This window comes from Lissotriton vulgaris, chromosome 2_1 (genome assembly GCF_964263255.1).
Source record: "Lissotriton vulgaris chromosome 2_1, aLisVul1.2, whole genome shotgun sequence".
Lineage (NCBI taxonomy): Eukaryota > Metazoa > Chordata > Amphibia > Caudata > Salamandridae > Lissotriton > Lissotriton vulgaris.
Window position 1 is genome coordinate 389,723,136 of NC_141687.1, and position 22,555 is coordinate 389,745,690.

At 48.6% G+C, this 22,555-nt stretch overlaps 1 protein-coding gene across 3 annotated transcripts in view; it reads left to right on the plus strand.

Annotated features, from left to right (window-relative positions):
* The window catches only part of LOC147730424 (queuosine 5'-phosphate N-glycosylase/hydrolase-like), a 200,336-nt gene that overhangs the window by 145,261 nt on the left and 32,520 nt on the right, over window positions 1-22,555 (plus strand). For all 3 annotated transcript variants that reach the window (XM_086955233.1, XM_086955231.1, XM_086955232.1), the window contains one exon: window positions 22,271-22,466. In XM_086955233.1, the coding sequence (XP_086811359.1) occupies window positions 22,271-22,466 (196 nt within the window). The remainder of the gene's footprint in view (window positions 1-22,270; window positions 22,467-22,555) is intronic.

Here is a 22,555-nt window from a genome sequence, read left to right on the forward strand (position 1 = left end):
AGACGCCGCGGGACCCGCACCTCCAACACCAACTAGACAAGATCCTGACGGCGATAACGGACACAAGATCGGCGCTCCAATAGGATATAGCACAAGTCGCGACGGGCCTAGGACTACTCAGGGCCAACCACGGTAAGCTCTCGGGCAGAGTTAAGGAGGTGGAGAGCTCGATCAGCACTCTGGAACCGACACAAAAATCACTCTCTGCTGCCATGAAAGATGTCTTGGGCTGGATTGACGCACTAGAGAAGAGGTCAGAGGACGCTGAAGGGCGCAATAGACGGAACAACATCCGAATAGTGGGGCTGCCGGAAAAAATTGAAGGTGGGGACATGGTTTGCTACCTGGAAGAGTGGCTCCGGACGGTGGTGGCGCCCGAGGGATTATCCTCATTCTATACCCTGGAACGGGCGCATAGAGTTCCATCCAGGCCGCCGCAGCAGGGCCGCCCCCGCGCCCAGTGGTTGCGCGGTTGTTACACTACCAGGACAGAGACTTACTTCTTAACAATGCCCGGCTGAACGGTCCCTTCCAGGTGGAGAACAGTAGGGTCAACATCTTCCCGGATTATACCTATGAAACTCAGTGCAAGAGAGCCTCTTTCCTAGCGATAAAGCGGGAGCTGAGAAGCGAGAGTATACAGTACTCCTTACTGTTCCCGGCGAGGCTCCGAATAATACTGGACGGTACGACCAAATTTTTTGACACCCCTGACGAGGCGTGTAGCTGGTTGGAACTGTATAGAGCCGGCAAGGACGGCTCTGGATCACTTTTTCCAACAGTACCAGAGGAGGGCCGCGGCGGAGATCGGAGGTCTAGGAGGATTCGAAATGGCCGAAGTAGACTTGGGCGGCCTTCAGTTCTGGAGACAACAGCGGAACGGCGAGGGGTTTTGGAGGTGGTGTCCAGTATGTCGGGCTCGCAGGGGATGCCCATAATGGAGGACACGGAGCCTGGCACAGGGGAAGACCGTACGGACACGGAGGAATCTGAGACTGACAGTGTACCCTTGCCAACGATCACCCCAGAGACGGTGGAAGCTCTGCTGGATGGGCAAGGATGACACCAGGGGAGCTGAATCGACAAAAGAACGAACAATGGGAGAGAGTGTAGTGTTTAACGGGGGGAGGTTGATAGCCTACTGATAGATGGGTTGGGGGATAAGCCCTAAATTGGCCCTGTGTTACTAGAGCGCGATCGCACATAGGAAGCTCGGGCAGAAGGCAGCTTCCTGCCGGTGCTCGACCCCAACATTGCCCTTAAGGCAAGACTGCTGTGGCTACCGTCAGGATATTCTAACTTTTCTTTGGGGAACGTTTGGATGGTAACTAGATCACGGTCTTTGGGTCCTGTTCTGGGGGGCGGGGGGGCGGGGGAGGGGGAGAGATTTGGGGTTGTTATTTTGTTTGGGGGTGGGTACGCCATCGGTGCAGGGCAACTACTATGTCTGGCCCAAATAGAGCTCGGGCGGAGGAGAGGGAGCAGAGCATTGTGGGACAATGGTTGAACTATCTAATTTAAAATGTATTACCTGGAATCTACGCGGGCTTCATACTATGACGAGACAACACAAGGTACATGCTTACTTAGTGCGCAGAGGAGTGCAAATAGCGCTTTTACAGGAAACACACCTCACGAAAGCAGAGGGGTTGGCATTGCAGCGCAGATGGAGGGGACAGCTATACAATACTACATACTCAGCTTATGCTAGAGGCGCGCTGATTTGGATAAGAGCTGGAGTCCCTCTCCAGGTGACCAAACACACGATAGATCCGGAAGGGCTGTTTGTGGCCATAGCGGGTAACCTGGGAGGTAAGGACATAAATATTTGAAGCATTTACGCACCTAATGTGGACCAATTAGCCTTCTTCGCGACACTGTCGGGTTCCCTGGCCCACTATCTAGTGGGGCCACTACAGATGGGAGGTGACTTTAACTCGGTGGTGGATATAGCCCTTGATAGGTCGCATCCCCCAATAGCAGATTCCCCAACATGCCGAATAGCCAAGGGTAGATTGGAATGGCAAACAAAATGGGGATTGACAGACATCTGGCGAGCCCAACACCCGCACATCCGGGATTACTCTCATTTCTCGGGCATGCACGAATTACACGTGAGGCTGGATGTGATCTTGTGCTCCACGGAGATGGTACCCGCGGTCACAAGAGCCGAATATTTGGCGAGGACGATCTCCGACCACAACCCTCTACTAGCCGACCTCAAGTGGTTTCCGGGCGCCTCCTGCGTTCCAACTTGGAGATTGCGCCCTGAAATGTTAGAAGACCCACTATTCCGAAGGGAACTGGGGGAAAGGATCACTAATTATTTCACTGAGAATGAAGGCACGACTGGGGAGAGAGCAACAGAATGGGATGCCTTTAAGGTAGTAGTGAGAGGCTATTGTATAGCTAAGAAGGTGGGGATGCGCAGGGTACTTCTAGACTACCTCGATAAAGCAGATCGTAAACTCCGAGAACTGAAGCTCTTGCGACCCGGTCGCCCAGAGCTGCAGCAGCAGACTGCAGCGGCGAAAGAAGCGGTGGCGGTCGAAGTGGAAAGACTGCTCAGTTTCGATCATAAGGCTTACATAACCAGGTCTCTCGTGGAGGGAGACAAGTCGGGAGCGTGGCTGGCTTGGCTAGTCAACCCCACGAGGCGCAGCTCCCCCACAGTCTCCATGCGCAACACTGAGGGTGTGGAGGTCTATACCCAACCCGAAATTCTCCACAGTTTCACATGCTATTATGAAACTCTCTATCAGAGCAGGCTGATAGCAGATACCGCTCCTATAAATGTATTTTTCGGAGAGCTGCCCATCCCGAAACTAGAACCCGAACAGGAGCAGGACTTGGGTAAAGACATAGAAATAGGAGAAATCCGTATTGCCATAGAACGTATGGCACCCAACAAAACTCCAGGACTAGACTGACTACCCGTTGAATTCTACGCTGCTTATATAGACTTGTTGGCCCACGACTACTAATAGTGTATAAAGAGGCGAAACGACTGGGGTATATCCCGGGCACGATGCGCGAGGCGCTGGTGATCCCCCTCCTTAAACCTGACAAAGAGAGCGGTGACCCGGCGTCGTACAGACCGTTATCGATGCTCACAGTGGATTATAAAATCTTAAGTAGCATCCTAGCGCCCAGACTACTCGAACACATGGGCACTCTAGTTCATAAAGATCAAGCGGGGTTCATACCCAAATGTAATACCACCATGAATATACGCCGACTAGTTCGCCTGCTGGAGGAGGACCACGAGGAGGCCCCTCACCCCATGATATTATCGATCGACCTGGAAAAGGCGTTTGATAGTCTGGAATGGGAGTACCTTCGTAAGGCACTCAGTTGTTACGGGATAGGAGAGGGCTATCTGCAGTGGACTGCAGTGCTATATGCTTCAGCGATGGCAAGAGTGAAGTCGGGCGCGCTAATCTCCCCACATTATCCGGTGGAGAGAGCAACGAGACAGGGATGCTCGCTGTAGCCATTGCTTTTTGCGTTGGAGCCCCTTGCACTGTCAATCCGCACAGGGGCCCACTATAGAGGGCTGCGGACCCTAATGGGGCAACAATTTATTTCCCTTTACGCCGACGACCTGTTGCTCTTCCTTGAGGATGCTGATGGGGCCTTGGCTGGTGCCGATGCTGTATTGACTACCTTTGGTGAAATATCAGGCCTCAGAGTAAACTGTTCCAAGACATGCCTATTCCCAGTCCGTAAGGGGGAAACCCAACCCACCACACCCAGAGCAATTAGATGGGAACCCGATTGCCTGAAGTATTTGGGGGTCTACATTTATCACAACCCAGCTGATGTACTGGAGGGTAATATCTTCCGTAGTATCAGAGCGCTGAAGGGCAGCATGTCCTTTTGGGCCACCCTCCCACTGTCGGTGGCGGGACGAATTGCGCTACTTAAGATGGTGGCGCTCCCCAGGCTCCTGTACTATTTTAGGATGCTCCCGATTTTGATCCCTCCTGCTGTATTTCGGAACTTGAAGTCACTGTTCGTGCCTTTCCTCTGGGGATCGGGCCGTCGCGGAGTGGCGCTTACGACTTTGATGAGACCCAAGGCGGAGGGGGGGCTGGCTGTAGCTGACTTCGAAGTGTATTACTTAGCAGTCCAATTACAGGTCTATACTCAGGAAATAGCACGGGAATTCCGGGGACCTGAGGATGAGCGGGGACTGGGAATACCTAGACACGTACTCTCCTACATCGCAATGCAGCAGAGACTAGCACTGCGTGACCTCACACAAGAAGAACGTACAATTAGGTTGTGTTGGAACCGCACACAGCGTAGAGCAGGAGTAAACCACCCCTATGCCCCTGAAATACCGCTGGGGAAGCTCACAGCATTGCCACATGGTCGGGATTGGTGGCAATTGCAAAATTGGGAGGAGGCAGGGATACAAATAATAGGCGATCTATACGAGGACGGGGTGTTGCTGCCCTTCCATGCAATTTCGGACCGTTTCGACATACCCAAGGCGATTTTTTACTGCACGCAGCGATCACGAGGGCAATACAAGCGCACTGGAAGGGGGGACTAGAGGAACTAAAGACGACAATGGCATGCCAATATGTCATGATACATTGGCGAGGTAGGTTAGTTGAAATAACAAATTCTGGTCACACTTACCCAATTGATCTAAGCAGACCCACTAATCATTTAGTATTTTTACTCTCTTTTCTTCTTTTCACAAAGATCATTTGTATATGACACAAGAAAGGTACAGTTTCAGTAACAAAAATTCACATAAAGTTACACTTTGCACAACATAAATTGGACAGTCACTATAAATGAAACGTATTCATATTTACGTCAGACGCCTAACTCTGGAGCAGGGTGAAAGACCGAATGCCGGATTTATAGCGGATGCAAGAAAGAGAAGCGAATCTTGCAGAGTCTGTTCATTTTCGACCCGCCTAATACTAACGAGAGGCCCAATTAACAGCTGGTGAAAGGAACCACTCTCACGAAAATGCAGAAAGCAGTAAAGTCTGCTCCACCGCTCATTCATGAGTAAATGATGCAGAGCACCGCAGGTAGAAGCAAGGGAATTCTGAAAAAGACCACGAATTTGAGATACACAGTTTCAGAGCGTTTTGATAAGAACACTGTTGCTTTCTCACCACAGATACTTCAGTATAGGACAGCTTCCAGTCCAGGTCCTGAGGAGAGCCCCTCAATAACACGCGGGCTCGAAACGCGTTGACATATTACTGGAACAAGATTCAGGAAGGGCACACCAGGATAGTGACTATGGACATTAATTCTCCTGTTTTGTGACCCTATTATTCGCTATTGTTCCAGTATAAACAAACAAGCAGGCGAGAAAAAGGATCTAGTGCCTCTTGTTGGTTGTCGGTTGTATTGTAGGACTGGTGCCTTACACATTAACTGATAATAGGTATTTTTGTCTGTGTTTTATGTATATAATGTGTATATATTGTGTAAATATGAATACGTTTCATTTATAGTCGCCAATGTATTTTTTGTTGTTATAATTCAAGTGGTCTAGGCTAGGTAGTGGATAGACCCAAGCCTTCTTTGTTTTCTTAATATGTCATGATGGCAGCAGGAACGGTCAAAGCAGTGACATGTCTATATTCCAGGATGATTAACGAGAGACTACCTCCATTAGAGGCGCTCAGGGTCAAATGGGAAGCTGACAGAGAGAGGGAAATTCCGGAGACCACATGGGCTCACCTGATGCGCCGGGCTTGGAAGAGCATGCGCAATGCGCAGTTCCAATTGGTCCACTTCTACATCCTACACCGGGCGTATCTGACCCCAGGAAAGATACAAAAATATTTTGCTTCAGATACCGCGGCCTGCCCTAGATGTCAGGCAGGTGGTGCGGAACTGGGCCACATGCTATGGACTTGCCCTGGTCTGACCTTTTACTGGAGAATGGAAGGGATACTCTTAATGAGGTGACAGAACGAACACTGCAGTACGACATGGCGGTGGAGATCCTTCATTGGTTTCCGCATACCCCTAAAACTAAAATCACCAGCAAATTTATAGATATGGGACTACTCCTAGCAAAACGGGAAATTACGCGACACTGGAAGGCCCAAATGGGTCCAACAGAAGCTAAATGGCGCAGCGAGTTTCTTAAATGGGCTGAGGGAGAAAGTACCTTGAGATACCAGCTAGCGCGGCGACAGCAGAATGAAAGGGCACTGGAATCGAAATTTGCCTAGCTTACGTAACGGTAAGTTTCAATTCTATTAAGGACACGGAGGCGAGGATTATGCTATATCTTCCTTCGCTTTATTAACATAAAGACTCCACAGCAGCTTAGGAAAAGATATAATAAGAACAAAAATGCTTTAAACATAAAGCATTAACGTAATGTTCAACAAAAATAAACAACAACTCCCAAGAGTCTCTTGCGTAACAATAGTCCATAGTCCTTTTACTCTGTCCATCATCACTATATAACCGGACTACTCATCATCTTCCTCCTCTTTCTTCGCGCAGGACACGCTTGAGCCTCATTGGTCCTGCTTAGCACCGTCGTTTCCTGTCAAAAAAGGAACAGCGTCAGCGAGGTGGCCCAGGAATGCGACAACAAGGCGAGGAGCATTCAGTGAATAACACAGTACTGACAATGTAAAGGAAAACGCTTTACTTACTGCCATACGGGTGGGTAGAGACACCACTGTGGCCCGGGTGGGATAATCCTCGCCTCCGTGTCCTTAATAGAATTGAAACTTACCGTTACGTAAGCTAGGCAAATTTCGATTCTATGTCAGGACCGGAGGCTTCAGATTATGCTAGTTTAAAGCTTACTTACCACCAACTGAGCCAAATCCACCACCGGCTTAAAATAAAACCTCTTGAAGGTGGAATCCGAGGACCAATCCGCCGCGCGCATTAGGTCCTCCAGACAAGCACCCACCGAGAATGCCTTAGAGGCCATGGCCCCCCTGGCGGAGTGTGCTCCAAAGAGAGAAGTATTGATGCCTGCTTCTTGCATGACCCATCGCACCCACCGAGCAATAGTAGGGGAGGAGACAGCTTTGTGTGGCTTCCGCAGGGCAATCAACAACTGACGCTCGCCCGGAGGGCGCAGATCCAAGGTCAGGTCCTCATATGCTTTGAGGCATTGCACGACACACAACTTAGGAGTGTCAGTAAAGGCTGGATAAGAAATGGAACGCGACGACGTCTTAGTACGCCGGCCCACGGTGAAAGTAACCCCATCCGGGGAAAAAATGCGTGCAGAGACATCCAGCGCGCGCACGTCCGAGACGCGCCTACAAGAAACCAGACATAACAACATGGCTAACTTCGCCGACAGCTCCTTAAGAGACAGATAAGAATTGGCTGGCCACGACAGGAACAAATTCAGAACCAAATTGACGTCCCAAAGGACGGAGTACCTGGGTTCTGGCGGCAGTGCGAGGCGAACAGCCCGCAGAAGCCGACACACAAAAGGATGTTCCCCTACCGGGTGGCCATCGATGTTATCATGGCCCGCAGAAATCGCCGACCGGATAGCATTGATCGTCCTATACGCTAGACCCTTGTCGGCCAAATGTGCCAGGAAATTCAGCACGGGAACAAGGCCTGCGACCACGGGATCCAGATCCCTTCGTAAACACCAACGCATCCACTTAAGCCAAGCGGATCTGTAACGCTTCGTCGTACTGTCGGCCCATGCTTTGGAGAGCAAGTGCTCAGCCGACCCCGAAAGGCCCGGGAGCGCCCAGCGTCTCCTGAGAGCCTCCACGCCACGAGGCGGAGAGTGTTCTGCACGACGAGAGGGTGAGGTTCCTGATCCGGGTTCGTCAGGAGCAGAGGAAACAGGGGGAGTAGGATTGGAAAATCCCAAGAAAGTTCCAGAAGAACCGGAAACCATACTTGAGACCTCCACAGCGGTGTAACCAACACCAGTTCCGCACCCTGGCGGCGTATTTGAGCCGCCGTTCGCATGATCATGGAGAACGGGGGAAACGCGAACGGCTGATCCCGACTCCAATCCTGCAAGAACGCGTCCGTGGCCTCCGCTAGAGGGTCCGGCCTCCAGCTGTAAAACCGTGGCAGCTGGTGGTCGAGACGGGAAGCAAAGAGGTCCACCGAGAAGGGACCCCAAAGGGAGTGTAGCCACCGGAAGACTTCCGGATCCAGTTTCCACTGGCTGGCGTCCCTGAGATGTCGAGAGTGCCAATCCGCTACCTGATTGCACTGGCCTGGCAGATACTCCGCCGTCACCGCAATGTGACGAGACAGGCAATAATCCCAGAAATCCTTCGCTAAATCCGCCAAGGCGCGGGAACGAGGACCTCCTAGGTGGTTCACATACCGAACTGCCGAAATATTGTCCATCCGTAACAGGACACAAGCCTTGACCGAGTCTTTGGTCCAACAGCGAACTGCGAAGGAGCCCGCAAGGAGCTCCAAACAATTGATATGCAATTGTTGTTCTTCTGACGACCAGGCGCCGCCGGTGGAGAAACCCCGCACCGGGCGCCCCAGCCCGACCTGCTGGCGTCGGACTCTATGATCAGGTCCGGAGCCGAACCGAAGATCGCTCGCCCATTCCATGCCTCCATGTGAGACAGCCACCATGACATTTCCTCCTTCACTTCGTCCGTGAGGGGAACCCACTGGTCGTAACACATCCCACGGCGCAGATGCTGCGCCTTCAAGCGTTGCAGAGCCCTGTAGTGCAGCGGGCCCGGGAAAATCGCCTGGATGGAGGACGAGAGAAGGCCCACCACCTTGGCGATATGACGCAGTGACGTACGCTCTCTTGCGATCGTCTGCCGAAGCAGGTGTCGAATCTTCGCGACCTTCCGACCCGGCAGGCTCGAGACCGCCTGTACCGAGTCCACCACGAAACCCAAAAAGGTGATCTGCTGAGTGGGAACCAAAACCGACTTGGAGCCGTTGATGACGAACCCTAGTCTCTGAAGCAGGCCGACAGCTTGACGCAGCTGGTCCGCCAACACCTCCGGGCACTGCCCCATGAGGAGGATGTCGTCTAAGTATACAAGCATCCGGACCCCCTGACCTCTGAGAAACTCCACCACCGGGTGGAGGACCTTCGTGAAGCACCACGGGGCCGAAGAAAGACCGAACGGCAGGGCGGTGAATTCGAACACCTTGTCGTCCCACAGGAATTGTAGGAAACGACGATGAGGGGGGTGGATGGGAACGACCAAGTAGGCATCCTTGAGATCCAGTCGTACCATCCAATCCCGAGGGAGGAGCACGTCTCGAAGGAGGTGGATCCCCTCCATCTTGAAGTGACGGTAGACCAACCACCCATTGAACTCTTTGAGATTGATCACCGGCCTCTTGCCCCCATCCGTCTTGTCCACTAGGAAGACGTTGCTGAGGAACCCATGTGGGTGGCGCATTGATAGACGGATGGCTCCCTTGCGCAGCAAGTTTGAGACCTCTTCGTCTATCAATCGCGCGTCGGATTCTGAAAAAACCATCGGGCGCGGGGGCCTCGCCTGAGTTGGCTGGTCGTAAAACTCGATATGGAAACCTCTTACAGTTTGCAAAACCCAAGCGTCGGCAGTGAGCAATTCCCACTCCCCGTAAAAGCTTGCCAGCCGCCCCCCAATCGGAACTTGATCCAAGCAAAGTACACTTACCGGGGGCATTTCCTTGTCCGGAGTTCTTCTTGAACCCTCTGCCACCATAGCGCTGTCCCCTCGTGGGGTAGAAGTTGGTGTAGTTGGCAGAGGTCTGGTACTGACCTCTTCCGGAGCCTTGTCCTCGGTTGTTGGTCTGCTGACCACGGCCGATCGCGCGGCCCCTGCCGCGACCGGCCCCTCCAGAAAAACGCTGGTGGAAGACCTTCTTGATGCTGGACTGAGCCTTGTCCAGCGACGTGAACGTATTCACGAACTTTCCCAGCTCGCGGATGAAAGGCTCACCGAAGAGGCCACCCTGAGCCACGGCACCTGCCTCCGACGAGGCCAGGTCCCCCAGCTTCGGATCCAGCTTGATAAGGAGCGAACGCCGCCTCTCCGTGGACAGGGCACAGTTGGCGTTGCCCAAAAATACGATCACCCTCTGGGCCCAGTTGGAGAGCACCTCCGGAGAAATGGTAGTGCCATTCACTCGAGCCTCCTCCGCCATATCGAGGATCTTCGTGGCGGGCCCGACCGCATCCAACAACTTGTCCTGGCAAGCCCGCCAGGACCGGTCGATCCCCTTCCTGGGATCCTTCATGAACTTCGCCAGGAAGGTGGCCATCTTGGGGTCCAACTCTGGTGTCATGGCCACTTTCCCTTCCAGAGTAGGCCGAGGGCATTCCCCACGCAGGCAACCCCTCGCCTCCTTTTCTAGGGGCTTGCGCAGCCTGCCCGCGACAAACTTCGCCACCGTCTCCCCCGGGGCCCCGGCCGCGGATCGGGGGTGGACGATCTCGTCCGGGTCCAGCATGCCCGACTCGTCTCGGGGCATCTCCTTCGCTGAAGGTGTCGGAAGCCAAGAACGGGTCGACTCCCCGTCGTCATCCGAGTCCGGAGAGTCGTAGATCGGGGAGGCGGGCGCCGTAGACACGTCGCCCGAAGTGCCAGGATCCACCAAGGGTGCAGGGGGCACCGCCGTCGCCTTGGCCAGGAAGGCGTCACGAAGCCGCTCGAAAGCGCCCCTGTCCACGCCTTGGGCCTCTGATGAAGATCCCACCCCACGAGGTCTCTTCGGAGCGGGTGGCAACCCGCCGGACGTCCCCGGGAGTTCGGGGGACGGAGGCACCTGCGCCGCTGCCAGCTTCGCGCACTCCTCCACGATGCGGGCGGAAAGGCGGTCCTCCATGGGCCCTACCACCTCCGTCACGCAACGATAGATGGAGTTGTCTACCGCCTGATAGAACTCATCATCCTGCAGATAGGGGCAGGCTTCCTCATCGTATCCCCCTTCCATCTCGGAACCAAGGGCAAATGCGGGGCACCCAAGAGGGCGGCAACCGAGAAAGTTCTCGAATGTGGGCAGGCCAAGCGGCTGCGATCACGTTTTTGGGCCAGCTGACGTGGCAGGTGGGCTGCACCAACCCCCAAGCGCGCAGACCCTCCTCGCCGGGACCGGGTCTACGTACCCCTCAAGCGCGCTAGGCCACACACGGGTAAAGAGGTGCACAGATCTCGCCCGAAGGCGATTCACGCGGTCAGAACCGCCATACAGACCCCAGAGGGCGTCAAAAAGTGGGCAAAGTACTGACCCGGATCACCAGGTGTCAGAGGGGTACGCGAGGGTCGGCCCCCGGCGTGGCTCCTCGCACTGCGGAGGCGCGCCGGAGGGTCGGCGAGACGACAGGCCACCCCCTTGCGGTCTATGTACACACCGCACACAAGTGGGAATAAAGTCGCGTAGGAACGAAGAACGTTCCCGCAACTGGGGACTCTGTAAGGGAATAAACCATGCAAGGAGTCCCCCCAAAGATCGTACACAAGACAATCAATCACAATGAAAAGGTAACAAATAGAAAAGCACTTATCTGGCTGCGGGAGCAGCGAAGAAAGAGGCGGAAGATGATGAGTAGTCCGGTTATATAGTGATGATGGACAGAGTAAAAGGACTATGGACTATTGTTACGCAAGAGACTCTTGGGAGTTGTTGTTTATTTTTGTTGAACATTACGTTAATGCTTTATGTTTAAAGCATTTTTGTTCTTATTATATCTTTTCCTAAGCTGCTGTGGAGTCTTTATGTTAATAAAGCGAAGGAAGATATAGCATAATCTGAAGCCTCCGGTCCTGACATAGAATCTGCGCATGCATGGGAGGCTTTGGTGCAGGCTTTACGCGACCACGACACACAAAGTGACTTAGACGTCGAAGGCAATGATCTGACTATATCCCCGTAGCACGGCAGGTACACTGCATGATTCCCCAATTGCTGACTGCGAGACTCCTGCTTCATACTGTCTGTCCTACCAACAATGCACCGATGGCCTCGGGGAGGTGGAGAGCGGGGGGGGACTTTCAAGCTTCATATAAACTTCTATAAGTCCCGAGATTGATGACTTGTTGTTAGACCTCAGGGGCAGTTTAGTTTGGTTGGTTGGGGTACAGGTTGTAAAAGAAAAGCAGATACAAGCCGTTTTAATAGTCGGTCATGGCTAGCAATGCACAGTACACACGCACAATACGGGAATGATACTTGCCGCCCGACCTCCGTGTTGTGGGCTAAATGGCTGTGTAACTAGAATACCATAGACTCGTCGCTACCAACGATGATTGTACAGTTGTTGACCAATGTATATCTGTAAAAGAATATCTGCAATAAAAATATATTTACTAAAAAAAAAAAAAGAAAACAAGTCAAAAACAAGCATTATTAATTCTCGAAGATAGAATTTTCAGCTGGGACATGGTCCCATTTTTCCTGTCCATGTTTTAATGACCAATATCCTGTTATCACTGTCCGTGGCGATTATTTCAGCCGGTTTGGGGGGTTGATTAGGCGACTGTACCCACACTTTGGCTCCTGGGTTTTTATCAGTTGAGCCAAAACCTCCTTCTCCACGTACAGTTAGGAGGGTTGGGGCAGTCCCTTTTCTCACCACTCCTCCAAGAACTGGCATTATAACCAACTGGGCAACTCGATCACCAGGTTGAACTGTCAAAACCAGATCACCACTGTTCAACAGAATAATTTTGATTTCACCTTGATAATCAGAATCGATTACACCGCCCAGCACCTAGATGCCTTTCAGCGCTAGTCCAGAGCGTGGGGCGATCAGACCAAAGTGACCTGCTGGTATTTGGACACCAATTCCAGTTTAAATGAGGACAATATCTCTTTGCTTCAACACATGTTGTTTCAAAGTAAGTAAATCTGAACCAGTAGCTTCAGGGGTCGCTCTGTGCGGAGCCAAGGCTCCGGGAGTAATTTCCCAATAAACAATGGTAGCCACTGCCATATGGGGTTGCACATTCAGAGAAGGAGACATAATTCGCATAATGGGTGTATCAGAATTATGTAAAGGTCTATTGTTGAGAATTTTTAAGGCATCAACTAGATGATTTCTCCAATTGCGCAATGATCCGTCTGTCAGTTTTTTCAATTGATCTTTTAAAAGGCCATTCATCTTCTCAATCAATCCCGCAGCCTGTGGGTAATAAGGAATATGAAAAACCCACTCGATATTGCGTTGAGCACAATATTCTTGCACCATCCTCCCTTTAAAGTGTGTGGCATTGTCCGATTGAATTTGTAAAGGCACTCCATAATAAAGAGCAATCAAATCCAAAGTTTTCAGTGTATTTACCTGGGTAGCACGTTTATAAGGGGATGCAACCAAATATCCTGAATATGTGTCTACTACTGTACATACATATTGACAACTTCTGCATGTTGGCAAGGGACCTATGTAATCTATCTGCCAGATGTGTGCTGATGACTTACCTCGATGTAACTGACCCCTCACTATCTGTGGTACCTCTCGTTGTCGAGAATGCTTGCAAATGGGGCACTGTAACATTACTGTTTTAACCATATCATGGGGCAGATGTATCCCTCTATTTGCTGCCCACCTGCTAGTAATCTTTTCTCCAAAGTGTCCACACTTTTGATGTGCCCACCTCGCCAATCCAACCAGGTCAGAATTCTGTGTTTCCACCTCTGCCTCAGAAATCTTAGCATTTTCGTCTGCATTGAGGTTAAACCACCTATCAAGTGGATCAACAGAAAAGTGAGCGTCTACATGAAAAACAAATACAGTATTTTGAGGAAGCATATCCCACACCTCTTTCCACAATTCTTTTCCCCATAATTCCTTTCTGTTAATTAGCCAGTTATGAGGGTGCCATGTGGGAAGCCTAGTCGCCAATCCATTAGCGGTTGACCAGGAGTCGGTGTAAATATGGCAAACTCCCAGTAATTCCTGTTTCAAATCCTGATAAACAGCATAAAGTTCTGCAAACTGACTGCTCTTTCCTTCACCAGTTGTACTAAATAATTTCTGGGTAACAAATTATAGGATACTGCGTTTCATTGTCTCTTTGCTCCAACATACCTGGCTGAACCATCCGTAAACCACACGTGCTTCCTCTCCTCTGCGTAAAGATCGCTAAATGGCTTACCCCACTTAACAGCGGATTCCTGTACTATAGGCACGTTGTACTCTACATTAGTCTCTTCTATTGGCGCCTGCGCCACCTGCTCATGTAACATCGCTGTACCCTTAGGACCCACTCAAGCCCTGCCCTGTATGTACCACTTCCACTTGATCACACTAGCTTCCTGTGCATGTCCAATTCTATTAGTTTTAGGGGAGCTCATACCCCATTGCATGATCGGAATCTCAGGGCTCAAATTTACATTGTGTTCCAAGTTCAATTGTTATGTGTCTACCAAAGCCCAATAACATGCAAGTAACTGTTTCACAAAAGGTGTATAACGCTCACCTGCGTCGGGCAATTTCTTCGTCCAAAATCCATGGGGTACTTTTGTCTTACCTTATTTTTGCCATAAACTCCAATTTGCATATAGAACATGTACAGTCACATTCAAATCAGCATCACCATCTCGCACTGGCTACAAATCCAAAGCATGCTGAATAGCCTCTTTTGCCAGTTCAAATGCAGTCTGCTGTGTCTCACCCCACTCAAATGCATTTTTCTTTCGAGTAACCTTGTACAGAGGGGCCAAAATCTGACTCAGATGGGGAATGTGTTGTCTACAAAACCCAAACAAGCCAATAAAGCTCTGAGTCTCTTTCCTGTTTCGGGGTACTGCAAATTCCTTAATTTTCTGTCTCACTTGTGAGATCACCTCTCGATTTCCCTGATGCCACTGAATACCTAGGAATTTCAGACTCTGTGCTGGACCCTTTAATTTATCAGGATTAATCTCCCACCCTTTGCTTTGCAAATGAGTTACAATTTGATCTAATTGAGTTTGAACTTGCTTCTGTGTTTCGCCTTGTATCAATATATCATCAATGTAATGACAAATTTGCACACCAGAAGTTATCGGTAGCTCATCTAAATGTTCTGTCACCAGCCGGTGACATATCGTCGGACTATGCAAATAGCCTTGTGGCAGACTTCGAAATGTCATTTGTCTGGCACCCCATGAAAAACTGAATTGTTCCTGACATCCAGGAGCTAAAGGAATGGATAAAAAGCATTGGCAATATCAATAGTCGCATACCAAGTCCCTGAATGTTTTTGAATTCTCTCAATTAAAGTAACAGTGTCAGGAACAGCAACAGTCAAAGATGGTGTATGTTTGTTCAATTCGCGGTAATCAACTGTCATGCGCCATGAGTTATCACTTTTGCGCACCGGCCACACGGTATTGTTCCATGCAGAAGTAATCGGAACCACAACCCTGGCATCCATTAAGTCTTGAATAGTAGCACTGATCTCATCATGCCCACCTGGGATTCTGTACTGTTTCATCGAGATTACTTTAGTCGCCTAAGGCACTTTTACAGGAAGAATTTTCAAGCGATCTACTCTCACAGCATTAGCTGAGATATAGCGTTTCGTTCCAAAGCGATCGTATCCATCATCTAAACATAGTGCCATTCCTTTTAAGATGTCAATTCCAATAATATATTCATAAAGGGGCACAATTAGTACACTATATTCTCTTCTTGGTATTTGTCCGATTCTTAATTGGAGATTAGTTTGTTCTGCTGGGGTCTCTTTACCACCTAATCCTATAATTGTAAAATACTGTCCTCTAAATTTCTTGGGATTTCCATATATCAAAGTGGCCTCCGCTCCTGTATCTACTAAGGCTCGGGCCCGTTGCATATTACGATGCCTCCAGAAAATATCTATATGTACATAGGGTCTATGATCTTTGCGAGGCCAATTCTGTACCGATGCTTGACCTATTTCCTAGTCGTTTTTGTTCCTGTCTTGCGCCCAGGACAAATCAGGGTACAGACTCTAATATCGTTTAGGAAGTACGTCTTCCTCCTACACTTTCTCTTCATAATATGAATTCCTCATATTCCTGCCACTCTGTGATCTTCGATCAGGAGACCTACCTCTTTCAGTTTTTAAACTCAGTTCAGGAGATCTACCTCTTTCATTTCTAGCCCTGCGTTCTGAGGAGTCTTCCCTCGTATCATGTTCTATGTACTGGGGATCCTTCCTTTCTCCCCTATATAACTTGTCCCCGCTTCCCTCTGAATGTCTCTGTGCATGATCCTGTTTATTAACTCTCCTACTCCCTTCTTTTCTATCCAAACCCCTTTTTCGATATATATTCCATAGCTTCTGAGTAGGTTCCCCATCTATGTCTTCTATTCTCACCCGTCCTTCATTAAGGCTGTAAACAAACCTCATCTAGTCAATTTGTTGTTATCTGTACGGACCTCAGATCTAGATGGTCTTTCTATTTTCATCCATTCTCGCAGTTCGCCCAAATCACGCACTGCTTCAATCACTTGAGTTAGTGTGTTTCCTGTTTGATTTATTAACAATGTCATCATTACCTGCTTATAAGCAGGAGGAGCAGTACGAATGATCTTATTCCTTACAGAAGTATTAAGTAATCCTTCCATCAGTCTGTGTGCGATATCTAGAAAAATAGATGTTTTCATCACCTCTTCCTTTAATCTCTGTGTTACATCTCTCAACGTATACCACGGTTTTTCATTCACTGGCCAATCTGATTCAGTCGGGTATTTATGACTGCATCCGGCCACAGCCAATTGTAATAGGCTAATCTGATCGTTAAGCCCATAGTTTCTAAAACGTTCCTGAACTGTTGGGTCTGTGCTTATCGTACAAAATTTTAAAGCATCTCCTTGGTCTAACATTACGCCTGCAGCACCCAAGTCATAGATGCAAACCATCCACGTAAGCTAATTCTCTCAAGGTCTCTGCCGAAACCTATCCAGAATGTCATTCATCTCTTGCTGCGTAAAACCTCCAGGCTGATTAAAGCCAGCCCCTGGGGATGTTGCGGGCCACCCTGCAACTTTCTCCGATGTATCGGCTACGCATGCACCTCTCTACGCTCCTCTGATTTATTTTCGGTCTCAGTCTTAATAGGCTCTGTTTTCTTATCCTCTTCCTCACCCGAACCTGAAAACTCTGAAGAATCCCAAATATTTCCATCCCACTTCTCGAGATCCCAGTCAAGCCCTGCTTTTGCAATGACTAAGTGTACTTTCCTCTTACTAACTCTCCCTCGCTTGTTCCTGTACTTTGCAATGTGCACCGCAGCCCTTTCCGCTACGGTCTGATAAGTCTCTATCTTGTCCAACAATAATTTATTTTGACATAACAACATAGTGGTATTCTTTGCTTCAACATACTGTTCTTCCAATTCTTTACACTCACGCTGTAACTTCACATATTTCTCATGTATCATTCTGTAAGCGTTTAGCAAAACACAACCTCTCCGTCCTAATAGAGGAAGCTCTTCTCCTCTTGTTACCGTCACTTTTTGCAAACATGAAACCACCTGAGCCGGTTTGGCTTCGAACAAACACGCATTCCAGTTTTCACTCAAACCAGCAGATTTAGCCTAGTCGATCCCCATCCGGGAATTTCGGTTGACAATTGAAAGTTAACCTTTGTTTTCCTAGAAAACATAATCCTCTCTTTTCCCCTATAACCCACCTCTTCGATCATGTGAGTCACGACGCCAAGATGTAATGGCCTGATAATTCTGCCAATCACCAGGCCATACTTACCTTATCCCCTCTCGGGACCCAAAAGGATATAACACTTCACAATACTTACCCGAGAAAGGAATAATACTAATGATTATCTATACATATATGGCATTTGCCGGAGAGTTTGCAAACAGCAACAACAATGCAAGAATCAATACCAGTGACGACAACAGTAACAACTCGGGAAAATTACGCCACTCAGTAAAACAACGCAAGAAACCAAGGGCCACAAGGTAACAATGTACCCCAGGGTACGAAAACACAACACAGTACCAAGGGCCACAGGGTAACAACAATGCAAAACTATGCGTAACAAAGCCCACCCTGGTGGAACTGAATAAACTCTGTACGCTCCTCCTAACAATGCCTCGGGTGGATTACTTATCAGTTCTGACTTCCCTGGATGAGAGCGGAGTCATCCCCCGTTCTACAACTACCTACAGGAAGGGAAACTTACCATCCTTCCGATGCTACAGCATTTGGGTCAGAAGGGCCCTGACCTCCCATCCCAAGGAACACAGACAAATAGGGATATACTCTGGGGTTTCTTTATTACATAATGATAGATGGACAAAAGAAAGAAATTACTACTATGTCACAATTGGTCTTCCTCACATCAAACCCTAAGCAATTGCTAAATGCAATTAGAATGTACATATACAGAACTTATAAGTAAATCAGTATATAACCTGAAAATAGTAGAAGACAGTTAGATAAGAACAGTTAGGAAATAAGAGTTAGTGAAATACCTCACCAAGTTTCTACACATCCTGCTTCCACTTCGCTAGAGGGGAGCCCGTTTCTCCAGCCGAATCAGGATTCTCTGCTCCACTCTCACAGCTGCACGTCTGCAATGTGATGGACTACCAGTGTTCGAGACCCGAATACCCCCTTTAGTACAAGTGGAAACGTTAGTCGAAGCTTCTATCAAGCCTCGTCCCCTGTTCCCATCAGATTCCGTACCACTCCGCACCAAGACCACAACATCAGCTAGCTAGGCGTTTGTTATGACTCCGGGGCAGAGCGGGCACATTCCTCGGACAAGAACCGGTTCCTACCAGCATACAAAGTGCGGAAAACAAGTGAGAAGTAAAACATGACTCCTCACCCAGAAGAGCTTAGAAGATGGCGACAGCTTTGAAAATGGAGTCGCTTAAGCATAGGCCACTATTCCCGCAAAGAGCCCGAATTAGTATGCAAGATGGCATTAGAGCATGCCAAAGCCAATAGGTAAGCCCTGCCTTTGAGGAAGATACAGTCAGACACAGAAAGAACATTATCGGGTCTTACTTTACAGCTAGTTCGTATTATGCAGGTCTACACAGCAATATATTAGAGCAAAATATACTGAGATGGTAGTGGGCAACGGTCATAATCTAGCCGTTTCCATACAAAATGGCTCAATCACTACACGTTTAAAGAGAAGTTTGAAACCTGGAAATCAAACTGGCCCAGGTGGCCTCCTATGCCCACAAAGCCTGCAATCATTGCATGCTAGTCCGAGCTGTCCTCTGCTCTGTGCGAAACACAACAACACCCACATATTAGGCCCAGAAAGAGGAATAAAGAAAAGCGGGCAGCACCCAAGGGACACACAAAGGGCACACAGTAAAATGAACACCATCTCTTCAATGGGGCACCTAAGCTATGCTGCCCGAGAACACTAACATCTAGTATGGGAGCATAGGAGAAAAGTGCAGGAAGCCAAGTGGATCAAAGTTTTGATTTGATAGCGGCAAATAATCAGCAATTCTGGCAATAAGTGAATCTAATATGTCATGGAGATAAAAGCAGGGCGAACCCCTTTCAAGCTGAAGAAAGGCTTGCACACGTTAAATCCTTCTATTGTGAGCCTCTGAGCAGACTCCCCTTGACCAACCGAGAACATAAGAAGGTGGCAGATTTAACCGACAGAGCGATTAAACCACCATGGGGCGCATCTGACATTGGTAGAGTCCTAAAGATGATCAGAAAGGACAGTGCCTAGGGCCCCATTAGGCTTCCTGGGTCACTATTTATGGAGGACTCACAGTATTGGACCTAAACCTTAGCGTCATGAATGCTGGCTCTTTGAAGAGGTTCTGGAGTCTTGGAAAGGATCCCTTCTCCAGCCTATCTTTAAGAAGGGCTCTAACATTGTCCCAAGAAATTATCGGCTAATATCGCTGTTAGACACCGAGAGCAAAGCATATGCCAACATAATGCTCCAAGAGCTAATGCACTGGGCCTGTGTGGAAGGCTTACCACCTTGCTAGCAAACAGGTTTCTATGCAGGAGGGTCAACGGTGGATAATACTGTAGCCCTCTCATACCTTGCTCATCAAGTTGTAACCAACATATCAATGTCATTCTTCGCATGTTTCATTGACTACTTGGACGCCTTTGACGGAGTTGCCCAGAACATTTTATGACAGAAGCTAGTGGGATGGAACATCTCCCCCAAAGTGTTACGAGCAATCGTGTCTTTATACACCAGGACCTGGGAGCGAGTCAGACTCACAGGGGAGAGACAGCCACCGCCGAGACTGACACAGATCAAGGTCTGTATCGGAGACAGGAGAATTCCCACTTATGCAGTATGCAGACAACCTAGCGCTCTTTGATCATACGAAAACTGGTCTCCAAAAAGCCCTCAACGCCCTGAATATGTATAATCTTAGGAAAGAGCTTGTGGCTAAAGGAAGCAAAACAAAAGAAGTGATCTTTGGTAGATAACCAAAGAAGAGGCTAACTAGTTGGCGGCTGGGGGCACTGAGGCTTGACTGTGTACACCACTATAATTACCTGGTAGCATGACCATGCGAAACCGGCAGACCAACTCTGCAGCTAAATAAAACGAAAAGCAAGGCAAAACTTGCTACATATGCCTGTGCAAATTGAACACCACAGTCGTTAGCCTAACGTCCATCGCCATTCCGAGGGTGTTCCGTGCAAAATTGCTCAACTATGCCCAGCAAGCATTTCATTGCATGCTGGCAACAGCCCTACAAAAGATTCACTGCACAGCCTACAAGAAGTTCCTTCAAGCTAACACAATGAACACTTTGATCAGGTGAGAATTTGGGCTGGTGCAGCTAGATCAGAAAAACTTGGCAGCCCTTGCTGAATACTATTTTCAGGTAACAGTCACTCTCACCAACACCATGAAGGCTCTAATAAAAACAGTTTTTACAAACACTAACAAACCCTGGTCCAGCAATCTTGCTGTAGCAAAGGAACATTTATAACTTCCGGTGGAGAACTTGGACATAATTGCGATCAATTATAATTGCATTAAATCTGCAATAAGAAAGCAATAGACTCATTGTCCTTGACAATTGGACATGGAAGCTCTTCTAGCCAGGGCCCCTCACGAGTCAATAACGACCCCACCACTGAGCAACTTATCCAAATCTCTTCTTGACCAGGCAGTAGGAAAGCACGTTTTAAAAGCAATTTATCAGCCAGATTAGTCCCGCTTCCAATCAGAGACCTGAATCCAACCTGGAGAGCTCTCGAAAAAATCAACAGATGTAGATTATGTAACTATAGAAGATAATCCTTAGCACACACACTTCTCTGATGCCCGGCATTGCTACATCCACGACGAGTCTTACTGTAGCCCATCTTTTTACAGCTCAGCATTCGGTCGGCCAAAGGAGCCGTCCCTCTTTTATATTCTCTGTACACAGTGGTTGACATGCAAAGTTGGGGAAAAACATAATGCAAGCCTGCAACTTGTTAAAGAACTCGAAACGCCAACAGTCTCTGTAGTTAATGTATTCCTTCTCCACTAGGGGCAGTGCTAAAGGGCTCTGCACTGATGCAACAAACTGATTTACTTTGTCATGGGGACTTCATAAATTGCAGGACCCTGTATCTGAAGGTCGTAGATCATAATTTGGCACATATGATTTGCACTACTCCTCTGTGGCTCCACAGTTGCTACCACGACCGGCCAGATCTCGAGTTGTTCTTTTCAACAAATTATTACATGCCTTCTGCACCCTACAAGCCATACTTTTTTAGGCACTTTAGCATATGGCCTGTTTAAAAAAAAATGTTATTAACTCTGTCGTCTGTGCCTCACAAAATGCAGACCTCGTGCAGCTTCTGTATATGACCTTTTATTGTGTTATCAAAACGTTACAAGATGTATACCATCAGGCACTCTACTTTGCACTTCAGCTTTACAACTTGTTAACACGCCAGCATGATCCTGAGTTGCATCTCTTATTTTTACATACTTGTATTTTACAAAGTCGCATCACATTTTTATAAGCTTTGTATTAATTTTACTGCTTACACAAAATATGTTCCCACCCAGGAAATGTTATTTTTTTAAGGGTTTTTATGTCTGGATTTATGTACTGTGATATATGCGATATGCATCTTGTAATGATTTTAAGTCCTCATACAACAAACTTGACTGAATACTGTTTTAGTCTGTAGCATAGTAAAGCCTTACTCAAGAGCATTCAGTTCTGTTGTTGTTGAAATCTTTGGCACACACTCCAAGAGATGAGCCAGCTTCATCACCACAGCCCTTAGAAATGCAGAATCGCCAGTGGCGGAAGCAGGCTTGGTGTGCAGGGTGGGGCTGTAGTAGGCTGTGCCAAGCTAACCAACTCTCTCTGCACTCATCTTTTTCTTCAGGGGAAAAAAGTGGCGTTCTATAAGCGGGTCCAGATTCTGGTGGCTGACACCTGGGCTGTGCTTGAGGGAAAAGGAGATGGCTGCTTCAGCGACATTTCCGGGGTGACCATGTTTGCGGACTACCGGATTCCTCAAGTTCTAGTGCACCTGGGAACAATGCACTATTCGAAAGACCTGATGAAGAAACTTCAAGAAGGTTAGCAGCTGCGTTGAATAAGCTTCATGGCTATGCGTAGAGCTACAGTGATTTACCCATTATGATTGATTTGAGGGTCTGAGGGGGCA